Source organism: Syngnathus scovelli, chromosome 14, assembly GCF_024217435.2.
Source record: "Syngnathus scovelli strain Florida chromosome 14, RoL_Ssco_1.2, whole genome shotgun sequence".
Classification (NCBI taxonomy): domain Eukaryota; kingdom Metazoa; phylum Chordata; class Actinopteri; order Syngnathiformes; family Syngnathidae; genus Syngnathus; species Syngnathus scovelli.
In genome coordinates, this window is record NC_090860.1 from 9,800,317 (window position 1) to 9,816,153 (window position 15,837).

The window sequence follows — 15,837 nt, forward strand, 5'->3', positions numbered from 1 at the left end:
TGTCAATTTTTTTACTCGATTAATATATTCTAATTATATCTATTCTAATATATATTAATTATTCTATTATTGGTTATGACTTGGACATATTTTTGTGAAGCTCCTTGGAGAACTGAGTGAATCTCCTAGACTGCCTTTTTCTGAAAATGTGTCCGAGTGAGTTGTTCAGAATTTTGGCAACACTGTAACATCACAATGGCGTAGCATACTGTTTGCTTTTCAACGGTATATCATGAAAATATAATCCATTGTCGGGTTTTGAGGAATAACAGATGGCTTGGGGGAGAGGAAGGCAACACTGGTGCAGACAGAAGCGCAGACTGTTCAGCGAAGTTGTTGACACAGTTTTGGGCTATTTGTGTTGGGCGAGAAACACAAATGCACAGACGGATTAAAATAACAAAATAAGTGTATAAAGTGGACTTCGAAATGCTTTTTTACCAGGGTAGCGAAGGCAAGTAAAATATATTCACTTCGTTCAGCCAGCTATCTCTGCCCCAGTTGTCAGGGTGATAAAGTCCATCCATCCATCCAATACCTGTACCGCTTGTCCCCATGGGGGTCGCAGGCGTAGGGGACACCCTGAACAGGTGGTGATGAAATCCATGCTCGAATTTGGCCTCACAGCAGAAGCGGCTGGGCGAGTAGTCGCCCATGCGTTGTAGCCCTCTGAATCGAATGGAATCGTAATGTATCGAGATTCCCGTCCTCCAGTTGAGTCTCGCTTACTTAAAAAGCGATATTTCAGACTCATTGTAATGTGAACCAGCAGAGATTCACAGCCTGACTGAATCAGCTCTTCATTTATTTTTGGTTCATCAGGTTCACTTTGCAGCAGATGCAATGTGCAGCTGCGCAGAATGTGAATAGGGCTCGGAAAACAGCCAGCTCAGGACTTTGAGTAAAAACATATAGACTAACCAATAAAAATATGCCAGGTGGTCAAAAAGGTCTTTCCCAATCATTGGTATCGTTAAACTATTTATGAAGGTTCGACAGGCCTGAGAAAATCTATGAGGTAAACCCGTACAAGACGTTTCGAGTGACACTGTTAGAGACGCGCTAGTTTCCATTCATCCATCCGCTTTGTATGTTTCTTATCTTGTTCAAGGTCGTGCTTGAGCCTGATCTGGTTGCCACTCAATCTCAGGTAGCATAACGACGGACGACCAATCACACTCACATTTACATTTACAGGCCTGTGTTGCAGATAAAAAGGACGACTTTTGATTTTTGTCCCGGGCTGCATTGTAGTCCTTCAGAGGGCCATTGTGACTATCAAACCCCCCAAAAATTTATGAACGTCTCATATTATGTACAATATGGGCAACACAGTAAATGGATGAATAACTAGTTTTGAAATCAGAGACAAGTAAGAAATGCAGAAATTTTTAAAAAGATTAATGTCAATAAAAATAGTTGGAAATGTCTATTTTTTGAAAAGTGAAGACAATTTGCGATTTTAGGGTTGACACAAAATTTGCCTTTGAGGGCCAAATATAATTACACTGCGGGCCAAATCTAGCCCGCAAACCAGAATTTGACATCACAATTTTGCATGCTTATTAAGAAAATTTTCTGATCTCATCACCGTCCTTACCAAGGCGAGCATACCAATGAGAGGGACTAACATGTCCAACTTTGAACTGTGGAGGAAAAGTTAGAGATTGTTAACTGGAAGATAATATTGCTCAGAAAAATCTCAGTGTTCTGGAGGTTTACAGGTCTAAAAATAGGCTTTTCAGAGTCAGCGGGAGATAGGATAGATAGGATATGTAGGCTGCGACTGTGGTTTGCCTAAATGCGCCCAGAGATGAGGTGAGATTACACAGAGGGGCGCACAATGTCTGAGAAAATGTTGCTGCAGCTACTGAACTGGGTCACATCCAATGAACAGTGACATAAAAAAACACGTTATGAAGACATCTTTGAATGCAAATGAAGTGTCATTGTGAGAGCTTTTGTATAAATTTACCATTTTAAGTCTGCGTTTTCATGGAAATAAAGGAATTAGAGCAAGATGATGGCAGACACAGTGGGACATTGCATGCTTTTGGGTGTCGGAATAAAAGCGTGAAAACGGAGAAAGTGTCTCTGCGTTAGGCCTCGCATTCACGGCAAATTGAGGACTACACTTATGAACTCACAGGAGGGTGCACAAACTGTTTTGCAACTTAACAATGCACAAGGGAGCGCATTCGTATGTAGATGTCCAATGCAAATCATCTCTTGCAACCAAGATGGCTTTCACCGTTTCTGTCTGGGACTCTTATCTTCTCATTGACATGCAAACATCGCTCTCTTGTCATCATTTGACACGAGCACCTATTTCCAACACGCCTCCATTACCATATATTTCATTCTTAGCCATTTGGCCGTCTGTCTGCTGATGGCAGCTCTGACTTTTCACTGTGTCTTTGTCATGGCCTTTTTGTAAGACAAAGAACCATTTACCAATCGTGTGATTCTGCCGAGACAGGTAAAAAAAACAAACAAAGGTAATGATATGAATGACAAAGTTTTAATAAAGGAATATCATGAAATAGTTCGAGTTGTATCACACACTAAATAGACACTTCATTTGGGCGTATTCGCACATGGAAGTTCATTTTAAATAGTTCTACTTTTAAATAAAAAACTGATAAATAAATAAATAAATAAATAAATAAATAAATAAATAAATAAATAAATAAATATGCCCACTCTACCAGGCTTACATCCATTTGTCCAAAATCTCCAAACCAATAAATTCAGTCAATCACTAAATCAGTCAATTGGACCATCCGTCCATCTGTTCATCCATCAATCCATCCATCCATGTGACTTTATCACTTATTGTCTGACGTGCAAAAAAACCCAAAAAAAAACACTGTAGACAATACGTCCAGCTAAATCAACTCAACAGGTATTTTCCCCTCATCAATAATGAGCATTTGAATGCTTTTCAATAATTCATAATGCCACTATATGGCTCGATTTAAGCTTTTAATAACGTGCGTACCTGCGACGCGTGATAGGCTTCCCAAAGTGACAAATGATCCACGGGCACTATGACCCAGCAAACAGTCTGGACCATCATGGAGACATCAGTTGATGTCACAGACTGTATAAAAAGCACCACTTCGTGGTTCGCCTCGTCAGTCACCCTCTGCAGGGGTCCGAGCCGGAGGCACGCGTCTGGAGAGCATTTCACCTTCCATGCGGATTATGTCCCTCACGCGTTGGAAGGGCAACGCATCATTACCGTGCGCAGTCACGATGAAGAGTGGTGAACTATCCCCTCAGGGTGTGGATTACAAGTGAAACAATTCGTGCCATGGCGTTAAGGAGGCGACTTTCCTCGAATTTTAACCTCAAGTGTGGGACGGTGGACAGAATATGAGCCAAGAGTTACTGGAGAAGTGATGGAGGGCGCCGGACAAGTCGAGCCCACCCAGCTGCCGGCGAACGCCTCCAACATCAGCCAGCCCGAGGATGCGTCTGAGGTGGTTTGGAGCGCGCACAGCCTCGCCTACCAGATCACCTTGGCGTCGCTCCTTTCCGCCATCACGTTGGCCATCAGCCTGTCCAACGCCTTCGTCATCGCCACCATCTCCCAGTCCAAGAAGCTCCAGACACCTGCCAACTTCCTCATCGCCTCGTTGGCAGTCACCGACCTGCTGGTGTCCATCCTTGTGATGCCCGTGTGCGTCCTCTACACGGTCACCCACGAGTGGACGCTAGGCCAGGTGGTGTGCGACATTTGGCTGTCGTCGGACATCACCTGCTGCACGGCGTCTATTCTCCACCTGTGCGTCATCGCCTTGGATCGCTACTGGGCCATCACGGACGCGGTGGAGTACTCCAAAAAGCGCACGCCAGGGCGCGCGGCCGGTATGGTGGCCACCGCCTGGGTGATCGCCATCTCCATCTCGCTACCGCCGCTCTTCTGGAGGCAGGTCAAGGCGGACGAGTTGACCAGCTGCAGCGTCAACACGGACCACATCTTCTACACCATTTACTCCACCTTCGGCGCCTTTTACATCCCCACCCTGCTGCTCATCGTTCTCTACGGGCGCATCTACGTGGAGGCGCGCAAACGCATCCTCAAGCAGTCCCCCAAGAAGAAAAAGAGGGTGGCGGGCAAGAGGCTCACTTCGGCGTACTTGACCACGGGCTCCCCCGGCTCGAACGCATCCACGAGCCCCCTGCAGGGCGGCAGACACGACGCGCCGTCCAGCGACACCAACTCGTCCACCAGCGACAACCAGGTGAAGGTGACTCTGTCGGACGCGGCTTTGGAGAAAAAGCGCATTTCAGCGGCGAGGGAGAGGAAGGCCACCAAGACGCTGGGCATCATTCTGGGCGCGTACATCGTCTGCTGGCTGCCCTTCTTCATATACACGCTGGTGGTGGCCGCATGCGACGCCTGCGTCATCCAAGAGCTCTTTGACTTCTTCACCTGGCTTGGCTATATGAACTCTCTCATCAACCCCATCATATACACCATGTCCAACGAGGACTTCAAGAAAGCTTTCCACAAACTGATTCGCTTCAGATGCTGCAGAGGGTGATCCTTTAAATGATTTTTCATGATTACGAATGTGAATAAGCAGATGCCATAAATTACAGTTCAAAGCCATGGCGTGTGGATGTGGAGGAGAGGAGGGGGGCTATAAGAGGAAATCCACATATTCTTTATTGTATTGAATATGTCATTGATTGCCTAATCTACAGGGGAAATCTGGATTTGATAATTAAAAAAAATGTGATCATCATTGCAGGATAACTGCTGTTTTCATGCATATAAAGAGACAAAAAGGCCAAAAACATGCTCAATCCAATAGATCTGTATATTAAAAAAATCTGCCTTAACAAAAATAATAATGCTCACTTTTGCTAGGGTTAATTTAACAGTATTTAAATTATTGGATGAAATGTATTTTTTTCCTCAATCTATTTTTTGTTTTTTAATTTATTATATTCATTTTTATTTATTTATTTATTAATTCATCATAACCCCTTCATGTGAAATTTATCATTTATCATTACCATCTTATGTGTAATAATTGTATTTATTTATTTATTTATGAATGAATGCAGTGTGATGGACTCAACTTACACTTGGTTAACTAATTTATTGACACAAAAAAGTTTAAATATTAGAATTACATCCGTCAATAATGTACATTTTAGCCCCAAAAAAAAAGGCAGAATTTTAACTATCTTCTATTGGAGCTCATTAAATCAGGGGTGGCAAACCTGTGACTCGTGGGCCATATGTGGCCCGCAAAAGCTCTCCATTCAATCTGCCATGTCATTCTAAAAACAAACAAAACCTCAGAGGAACTCTCATGAAACACCTCGAAACATTTGACCCTTAAATGTTCATAATATATATAAGAATAAGAATGTTGGACCATTGTATCAAACCTCATCACCAATGGTCCACTAAGAGGAGGTTGTCCACCCCTGCATTCGATGTGCGGTGTATCCTCATCGTAAACTTGTCTCAAGCTTTGCACAGTTGTGAATCAGATGTGTATGTGTGCGTATTTTCAGATCACTTTTGATATCATGCTTCTTATGTTTTCAAATGTCACACAGATAAGCTGTGTGGGCTGCTATAGTGTGTGTCTGCAACGTGATGTCTGACCTACACACTCACACACACACATACACGCACACACACACCACACACACACATACACACATATGTACGCACACACACGCAAATGGGTGTCATCTCTTTCCTCTCAGAGATGCTGTGCAATAAAGAAAAGCATTTCAAGTATTTCTTTGGACTGTTTCGTGAATTGCTGTGGGGGCGCAAGAGAGAGAGGATGCATTTTACTTTATTTATCTTGACATTGCAATACGTCTGCCATATGCTCTTGGCATGTTAAATATCTCAGTAGCTTGTGGTTTGCACAACCTTGTACTCCAATACATTGAAGAAACAACAACTACGGGAAGCAAAGTTAGCATACATTTGCTATGGTAACTTACATCACCCTGTTAAGAAAAGCTACTCACAATGCCAACACACACATGCAGACGCACTCACACCTACACGGGAAAACACAGAAGTGTCATTCGACCGTTGCTGAATTTTTATAAGGCTCATCACGCATTCACAGTGCATGTGAGCAATGAGCAACAGCATTTGGGGATTTTTCCTTAAAGATCACTCATATATGCATTCTAAAACTGGATAAGATACACAAAGATAGTAAGATTTAATGCCTAGATTATTAATTTTTGCACAGATAAGACCACATGTAAGCAGCAAACTAAAAATTTCATTTCATTATCGTGAACATTCAATCTTATATAACTTTAATGGTATTATCAGAGATTCTGCAGCATGGCGTTTGTAATAGGAATTGGATATAATAGTCAATAGAGACTCTTTATGAATGGGCGATCTGACAGGCACTTTAATTCATACGTTTACCATAATGTGTGCAATTTCAGAATGAAAAGCTTTGCACGTCCTTGTTCTTTACATTTCCGGGGGGTATTGTTGAACAATACTGACATATATATTTTCAAGGTTATGCGATGAACTAGTTTGTGCGGCGGCATAAGGATAAAAGGTACAATTTTGAATTATATCATCTGCCTCATGGGGTGTTGTTTAAAATTGATATTATAAAGGACATGCAGTAGGGACATAATGTACTGTGAATGCCTGACAAGCAATTTCATACTATACATTTGTCGGGCACGATTTAGAAAAACAATGGCGATCATGCACATACATATTCAAGCCTGTTCTTTAAATTTATTACCTCTAGTTCCCCAGCAGCCTGAGTCAGTATAAGCGGTATAGAAAAATGATGAACTATGAAAAAGAAAATCTGTGTCATGCGCTGTCATCTGTTTTTCCCAAAATATCTACACTTCAGCCTACAGGATCTCCACTTGAAAATTGTACAAGAGGATGTTTGCGTTTGCTTAACTCAGCAGGTCGAGCACAGCACACGAATGTAATTTGCAGTTCATCTGACACAATCAGGATTAGCGACTAGCAATGAAGTTTGGCTTGCATTGCTTTTCTGATATGTTGGGCTACGTATCTCCAGTGATGCCAGGACACAGAAGCCAAGAAGCTCCACCAGGAACCAAAATACCTGCTGCATCTGGTGAAGTCATGAACACCGTAACGGACGGGCGGGGCTTCAAGGCACACCAACAATTGGCAAGTAAGGGGACCCACAACCCCGTGTAATTAGTGTACTTTCCGCCCGGTCTCACTTTTCCAGTCCCAGATTGGCAGACATGACCTTCAGGAACCTTCCTGCGAGCGCCCCATAAAAGCTTTATGTGCATGATGAATGAAAGTATTAAAATTGGGGGAATAGGTTCGGAGAGGTTGCGCCTCGTAGAGGCCTACAGTTCACTTCTGCAAAATCACCACCACTAGTAACCCTGCTGAACTCTAAATAAAACCTAAAACAATATAATTATTCATTGCTTTGAAAATAAATATGTGAAAATATACAAAATAAATACGAAACCTACCTTTCTTACATACAACTCACGTACTGCAGTCCGTCCACCTTCATTGGCTTCGATTGAACAAACACGATTGATATGATTTTGTGTATTCAAAAAAGTTCTTCTTTGGTTTGTGCATCGTCATCTGCGTCCCCGCTGCAAACAAGTCCTCTGTTGACACGGGACGATTGCATCTGTAGAGCAAATACATTAATTACAATGTGCTCATCCTATTAGCCCGACGCGCCGCCTTGCTGCTTTGCATGGACTGAAGGACGTCGCCGATGTTAACGGCCGGCGAGGCACAACACGTAAATAATGGAGCCATAAACTACGTCCTCCGCTCAATACAGTTTTGGTTAACAGCTTTATCGTTTCACCCGGTGGTGGTTGCGGCGAGGCCCGGTGACATTCATCAGGAGAAATTGAAAACACGCCGGCCCATCTGCTATAAATAAATTGCCCCACCAAGGTAAGAACAATTGACCTTGACATGAGGTGGAATAAGTCAGCAGGTTACCTATAAAGCTGACCTAGAGGGTAAGCAAAACGAACAGTTTTGAGCTGTCCAACTAACTTTATCTCATCATTTAATTGCACTGGGTTCAGTCTGCTCAAATTGTCGCACATTTTCTCATGATTGATAAACTCATTTGCACAATTAAACCATTTTGCTGGGGGAAATTAATCATAAATAAAGAATTATACAGATCATTATATTTGGTCTTTTTTCTCTTCTTCCTCTCAGGGTGCGAAAGTAACATGTAAGACGGATGACACACACAATGCCCACTTCAGTATCTTATTAATCACGTGTATGCTGTGCACGTTTCAATGCACACACATGCTCCACCAAAGGTGCTTTGAAAAGGCCCTTGGCGCCTCACGCTAGCGCTACATGTCGCCAATATATGTTCCTCTGCCTGTTCGAGTCACACGATTAGTCTCGCTGTATGTGGCTCGCCATAAAGGATTGCAGTCATAAACAAACAAAAAAAAAAACATCTCAGCTTTATTGACCTACTTGACATGCGGTTGCTGATGTTTCCATACCATTCACGCTGCATCGTAAGTTAACGACCACTCAGACGCCGAAAGGCATCATGATACAGAATTACTTGGAGATGTGTGGCCTAGTGGTGAGGAGACATAATCGCTATCTTGAGAGGAAGGAGCAGATCCTTCTTAGCTACTCTGGTCACGCAACTCGAGTCATAATTTTGATATCAATACATTTGTTTTTCATTGCTAACAACAAAAATCCATTTAATTTAATGTTTCTTAATTAAGTTTAATTTTAGTTCAAGAATCTGTAACCTACAGATGTTTATTATGAAGATACTGCATACAATTACCATAAATTTCGGACTATAAGCCGCGACTTTGTTTGCAATTTTTGAACCCAGAATCACGACTTTTAGCTGGTGCGGTTTATAGTCCAGTACGGCTTATAGTCCGAAAATTACGGTATTTTCTTTCCAACAGATAGAAATAGAATTAATATATTTTTCATTCTTTTATTCCGTTGATTTATAAATATATTTAAAAGGTCATTTGTGTGTTTGACATGCTCCTGGGACTCACCTTTTCTTTTCGCCGAAAGGTTTTGCAGAGAGTAAATATCAGCTCAGTGGGACCTTCAGGTAACAGGAAAAATATATTAGAGACAAAACAAACAATGAGCTGTCTTGTTCTTTTTTTCCACTGAACGCAGCCCCACTTAGGGGTCAAGCTCACAGTTTCATCTTAAGCTTCTTTAAAATGCAGAGGATAGACTCTCCAAGCAAGATGGAAGACGGCACGTCAAGAACAAACGCCTGGCTTGCCCTCTTTCACACGATAGAGTTCGATTTAGATGTGGAAAGTTAAAATGAAGGTAGAACAGGGTAGAAAACGATTTGCCTGCTGCAATGTACATTCTAATTCCGAGTATGTACTATATGTGCATGATGATCAAAACCAAACACTTGGGCTCGGCGGAGAGCCTAAAGGAATATCAATGAGGACTTTCCTTGCACCTCAAGGCTCCATTTACATATTATCTATTAACCTTTTTTATATTAAGTACGAGAAGGTGCATTGAGACGGAAAGTGGACGAGCGTGTTTGTAATTTCTCAATTTCACATGCAATAACAACAGCAAATGTCACAGCGGCTATTAGCATGAAATTTGCCTGACGCGGGCCTAATTCGGTGCGTTCCTCATCGGCCCTGCTAAGCCTCCAGCTTGTTGTCAACGCACATTTTCCGTGCCGCCCGTTGATGTCAGATGCTTTGACACAGGTTTGGTATTTGGAACAGCTTCAGGGGGGAGTTTTACCAAGGATGCAACTATATTTACCCGCATCATCCACTACGTCAAGATTATTCAGCGAAGTCCTTTGTTCCTTCCTTTGATTGAAAAAGAAACAATGTTGCCTTCTCTGGAAGCTTAACATTTTTTCTCTTTGCAACTTTGCAACTCATTGTTACTTTTTCAAGGTTCGCTACGTGTCTGTTTCACTTCTCAAAACTAGTTGTCATGGTTACGTTGAAACACATGTGCTCACATTGCGACAAAGCAATCAACACTCGGAGGAGGCGATGGAAAAAATCATTTGATTGATGCATGCAGGGTGTGTGAGTCACGAAAAGGCTGCTAATAGCATCAAAAATGATAAAGTTTTTATGTGACAAAGTAATTGCTGAAAGTTTGTTGCGGATGAAAAGCACTCGGTGAGCATCATGACAAAAGTATTGGGACACAAACCACTTTCTACACGCAGTGGAGTCGACCAAGGTCAAACACAACCTGTTGAAGTTATTCTCATTTTGAAAGATTTTTTTTTCATTGGAAATGATGCAGCATGAAATAATCAATTCCAGGGTGAAATCGTCATAAATGAACAAAATGATTGCTGCATTTACGTACCTGTGCACATTTTTATTTAAATCCAATTATCGGTTAGTATTTTTTATTGGCTCTTTTTGGGTCATGATCTGTGTTTTTGTCAATCTTGTTTTTTATTGGATTTATTTTTATCATGTTTTCCCATGTGTCCCTTTATTATGATGCCTTGTTAAATTTGTGTGCCCACCTGTTCTTGTCAGCCGGGTCCCTTATGTTTACCAATCAGCTCCCTTGATTGTGTCTCGTCAATTTGCTTGTATTTAATCCTCCACTTTCTTTCTGGAATTGATCCAAAGATGCGATCATTGCGTCTGTTGTGTTGGTTGTCAGTCAACAACTTCCCGCTCATCAAAATTGTCTCCAGCTTACCTGTGACCCCAAAAAGGATACATGGCATAAAAAAATGGATGAACAGACAAAATCTTTACATTTAGATTTGGATGCATGCTTTTTTTGTATTACCCTCAGCAAAATCGTACATCACAGCGCAGCGTCACCACATAATCATCTTCAAATTTTATGGGCTGCCACTCACTTTGACCTCTTTGTCAGCGTCCCATACTCACTCCACTCAATTACTTTCTACATCCTCCCCTTTACGTTTATGAGACTGTCTCCGTTTCAAAACGTCCTGCTTCTCCACTTTTCCTTCCTCAGTTGGCTCATTGTCCTTCACTTGTTTCTTATCATCGCTGCACACATCAGCTTTGCTCTACCCCTCGATCTTGCTTGATGAAATGAACTCTGCCCACTGGGGATATTACATACCGGATAGCACGATTCATGGCTCCATTTTGTCACTACCTGCACCCCACCGCCTCCTCCTCTTTGTAGAGAAGACTGGAATCCCTCCAGGGCCGAGACGTGAACATTTCATCCACCTGTGGTCTGTGTTATAAGCGACGCTGGATATGATTCCCCACGTGAGCCCAATTTCAGGCTCCTATGCGATGCCTCGGGGCCACTTATTTCCTCATCATAAAACATCTCGTCACCGTAGCATCTTAATCAGAGATTCTTCAGGTGAAATTTCCCCCCCTGTGTTACAGTTAATGTCATCTCCACAATGACAGCTTCAATCTTTCATCTCATCTATCTGCTTGTATTTTATCAAGTTATCTTGACGTGTGCTCGCATGTTGCTTTGCATTCGTCCAAGAAGCTTGACATACAATGAGCATCTCTCAAATTGATGCCGTTTTGATTCGATTTGCTTTTAGAGGCTTGCTGTGTTTTTCTACGCTCGTGGTACGCCGTGTTGACATCATTGTCCATCTGTCTTAATAGTAGTTGCCAGGCAAACAGATCAGTACCAGCATGCAATCCACCCCAACTGCATGCGTCATCTCAAACTCGCACCTTGTCAGAGGTCGATTTCTGTCAACGCGTAACGATAATTAGGCCGGATTTGAATATTCTTTAATCTCTTCCAATCAAAGATAGCAAAGACAGGACTGCCAGATGTCTTTCATCATTATTTGAATCTTCATATCTTTTGTGACAGTTTTTGCTTGGTGCAAAGGATGATCTATTTTTATGTAGGTTTTTCCTATCTTATCTAAGTCAATTTATTACATTAAGCATTTTTTAGTTAAATATTTTTTTGTTTTTATAATTGGATTTGATTGGGTTACTACTATGTAGAGGAGCAGAGAAATCTGATCCACGTTGCCCTGAAACAAGAAACGTACGGTATGTGGTTGCCAGGGGCACGAGGCCATTGGGAATTTTGTGAAAATGTCAGATCTCTATGCGAGCAGATTGAACCATGTGTTCTGAAATATTAATGAAAATATTAGATGGAATCCACTTTAATACAAGTATATTATAGGGCTACCCAATTCTTTTAAAGATAGAATATTGTAGCTACCATAAAACATCTCATATGTGCATGTCCACTAGTTTTTCCAAAACCAAAAGTTTAGAAATATATGAAGGTCAATTTAAGGGGATACTATTTGGAAAGATGTCCAAAAAAAAAAAAAAAAAAATCATGAGCCACCAATCATGCTGCCGCTCAACTTGAGTTTTGTAAATGGAAAAACTCTGGTGTGATATTTGCATAATAGTTTCTTTTCAAACCAAATGGATCGACAGCATGCTGGAACACAACCTTAAGCAAGTCACTCAATCCACTTTGCGTCCTTGTGGCCTTCCAGGCAAGAAGCAGGCCAAGCAGAAGCACAGATTTAATTGCCTCCCACTTCCTGATGGTTATCCATTGATACATTCTGCCACTTTTGATGCTTATCATCCACTTAACAGGCTACCGGGCCGGGCCAGGTCGAGCCTTACCACTTGGGGGTCGATTAATCAAACGGCTACTACTCCTATGAGTAGATCTTCATCACAGATTACGGCAGACTAAGACAATCCTCACGTGCAAAGTAAAGCAGCCAAGGTGTCGATGTTGACACTCTGACGTTTCACCTCAAATCATCTGAGATAGACTCCAACACTCCTGTGACATATAAAATGGAACACAATTGATCATAAATATTAATAATCCCAAATGTGCTACCTGCTCTAGTGCAAGGACAGGAACAGTCTGAGAATAGTCTTGAACCCTGAACCTCAGAACGATGAGGCAGGCTTGATTCCATCATGCATGTAAGATAAATGAAATCAGATTCAATTAACTAACCCGGGGTTTAATGTTTCCACATTGTGACTGCAGCAGCAAATAAATGAAAGGAAATCAATCACACAAACTACCCCCAAAGTGCCCAAAGGCACGCCACCATCACTCTTCTTGGCCCACCATGTGTCTCGCTTATTCTCAGAGTAGAGAAATGCACGCAATAAGTATCGTGCATTGCAGTCTAAAGACAATTTGTCTGTTGGGATGAATGAAGTACACCAAATGGAATACAATCCAAATGCAAAGCTACAGATGAGGGATATAAGCACTTAGAGGACAATAGCTCGCTGAGGCATTTGCAGCAGTGAAATAAGTCCTCTAAACAGATGGCAAGTGCTCCTTTACTCCCTGCTGCATAATTTAAAATGACCTCTGTAATTGCACTATGATTCAAGCCATCATCTGCATGAGAAGGTCAGGCTTGTTGCCATCACATTGTGGTTAAGCATCACACTTGGAACAGTTGACGCTGGTGTGATTGTGTGTATTTTTTTTTTTTTTTAAATCCGCATGAATACACGCCAATTAGATTCCGTTTATCCACAGTCGATTTAATCACAAACAGCGATGCAGACCGTCACTGTCACTTTTGCACGTAAAGCCCATGGGCCGGGTCGATATCGTTAATCCTCATCTTTGACTTCATCTTGACTCGGACCCTAATCCTGATGGATGAGGGTCACTTTTTTCCACTAACAAGATGATGCATGCTGAGCCGGGAATGATGTGACATCTGACTTCCAGGGAATAAATATATAGCAAAACTGGCTCTGCAAGAATTTGGACATCAACACAGTGGATCTGAAATACACAATCAATATTTACAATTTTATCTTTTACCTCCTTCCAAAAAAGGCATCTTATTATTTAATTACAATAATTTTATTCAGAACATATTCAATTCCAAGGCATCCAAAGTATGAAAAGTAAGTTTTTTTCAGACCGTAACCCTAACCCAAGCACTCAACAAGTCACTGATACCAAGAATCGATACCACAAGTACTTTTGACATACAAACATTCGTCCAAAACGAAACAGAAAAACCTATATAACCCAATTTAGCTATTTTACATCGTCTGAACGTATGGCAATTTTCTACTCTTATTTCAAATTATTAGGTCCTGATTGCAAAACTGTCTAAAGAGGCGGCCAATTTGCCTATACCTTGAAAAAAAGCTTGAATCTGTATCATTTCTGATACCAGGTATCAGGGGCTAGTGAATAATCAACACCCTCCAAAACTGATTATACGGTCATTTATATTCCAGTCCAAACCAGCGGCCCTCAATATGCAGCCTATTTGTGGCCCCTGAACTACTATGTCCTTTTCCGAGATGGGTACTCTCGAAGTGGTAATATGTTAGCAAGCCCCACTTCAGTCAGTGTCTATGTGGTGGGCACCTGCCACGTGGTAGACGCATTTAAATTGAAAAATGTTTTCCTTCACTATGTGCCTTGTTTGGGTCGACACGTGTATATCGAGACTCGACAGACGCACGCAGACAGCTTGTTACTGGGTCACTGAGTTCACCGCCACTTTCGCTGACATTTTGCCAGGTGGAGGAGTGTAGATTGCACTAAAATGGCACGCTCAGACTTCACTGAATAAAAAGCGGACAGTGAAATTCGACAATTCAAAGCAGAATGGACTGAAAAATTTGCATTCATTCTCCCTCCAACTAGCAGAAGATCAATGTTCTTAATATTCCGGGAGCTTACAGCTGTAAAGATTTCCAATTTGGAACGATATCACGACCTGAAGCATATAATTTTTGAAGACGCAGTTATTCAAAATTCAGAGGTAATAAAGAAAGAATTAAATGCGTCAAATTTTATTGTCACACAAGACAGCAAGTAGAATCTTTGTCCGATCTATGACACAAGAGCAAAAAGCAGCTGAGTGCTCACTCGGAGTGGCTTTGAGATTTCCCTGATGCAGAAGCAATAGAACAAAGCATGAGTGATGTGATGTGCACAATGGGTGAGGGCAAACAAAAAGAAAAAATGACAGCTACAATTAAGCAAATGCCCCACTCGCATTCCACAACAAGCAGATGCACTGAAGTCTTGGCTGCTGAGCAGCTGTGTGATGCAATAAAAATGCATTTTAGTCCTAGTTGTGTTTCGCACTTTTCTCTCACGATCGAGAAAATCTTTCAAAAATCACATTTTTTCCTTCTTACGTTCAAATCCACACACACCACCAATTAAATATTGCTTCACCAAATAACGTGTTGCACCGCAACCCTGGATTCTTCCAAATTGAGATTAGTGTGTCAGAAAAGTGCCAGGAGGGATTAGGCTGCTCTTGAAGAGGCTTATTTACAGCAGCAATTTGTTAGCAACTAACATGAACGGCTAATCCCCTTCACAGGAGGAGATGAGGGCGGAGACTTGCCACGCGGAGACTTCCCGCCCTGATACGTTCCGACGGCAACCGTCGAGGCCGCACGCCAACACGTTTGCGTCACACATTCACGATCGGTAAGCTTATTCGTGATATTCAAAAGAGAACACAAAAAGCAATACAATATGAAACCAACAATAAGAAGAACTAACTCTTGACCTGTTCCTGTCAGGGGTTGCCACAGCATTGAATGATTTGTTTGTATCTGTCTGAAATTGATCTCATCCCGCAGAGGTTGCAGAATTCATCACTTTAGGGCACACACACAGCTTTCCAATCCACACGTTTGCTTGTATAAGGATTGAGACTAAAGCTCATTGTGCACATGCATAAATAGAGGTCTTGTGTGCCACTATTTCCCACCAGAACCAAGCCGGCCCAAAGCAGAGAGGGCGGCACCATCGAGCAGGTTGTTTGG

General features: G+C 41.9%; 1 protein-coding gene across 1 annotated transcript; it reads left to right on the forward strand.

Moving 5' to 3' along the window:
* Positions 1-3,141: 3,141 nt before the first annotated feature.
* On the forward strand, positions 3,142-5,773 carry htr1b (5-hydroxytryptamine (serotonin) receptor 1B). The gene has a single exon (XM_049740188.1). It carries the CDS (start codon positions 3,405-3,407, stop codon positions 4,551-4,553), a length of 1,149 nt encoding a protein of 382 aa, XP_049596145.1. The 5' UTR covers positions 3,142-3,404; the 3' UTR covers positions 4,554-5,773.
* The last annotated feature ends 10,064 nt before the right edge of the window (positions 5,774-15,837 follow it).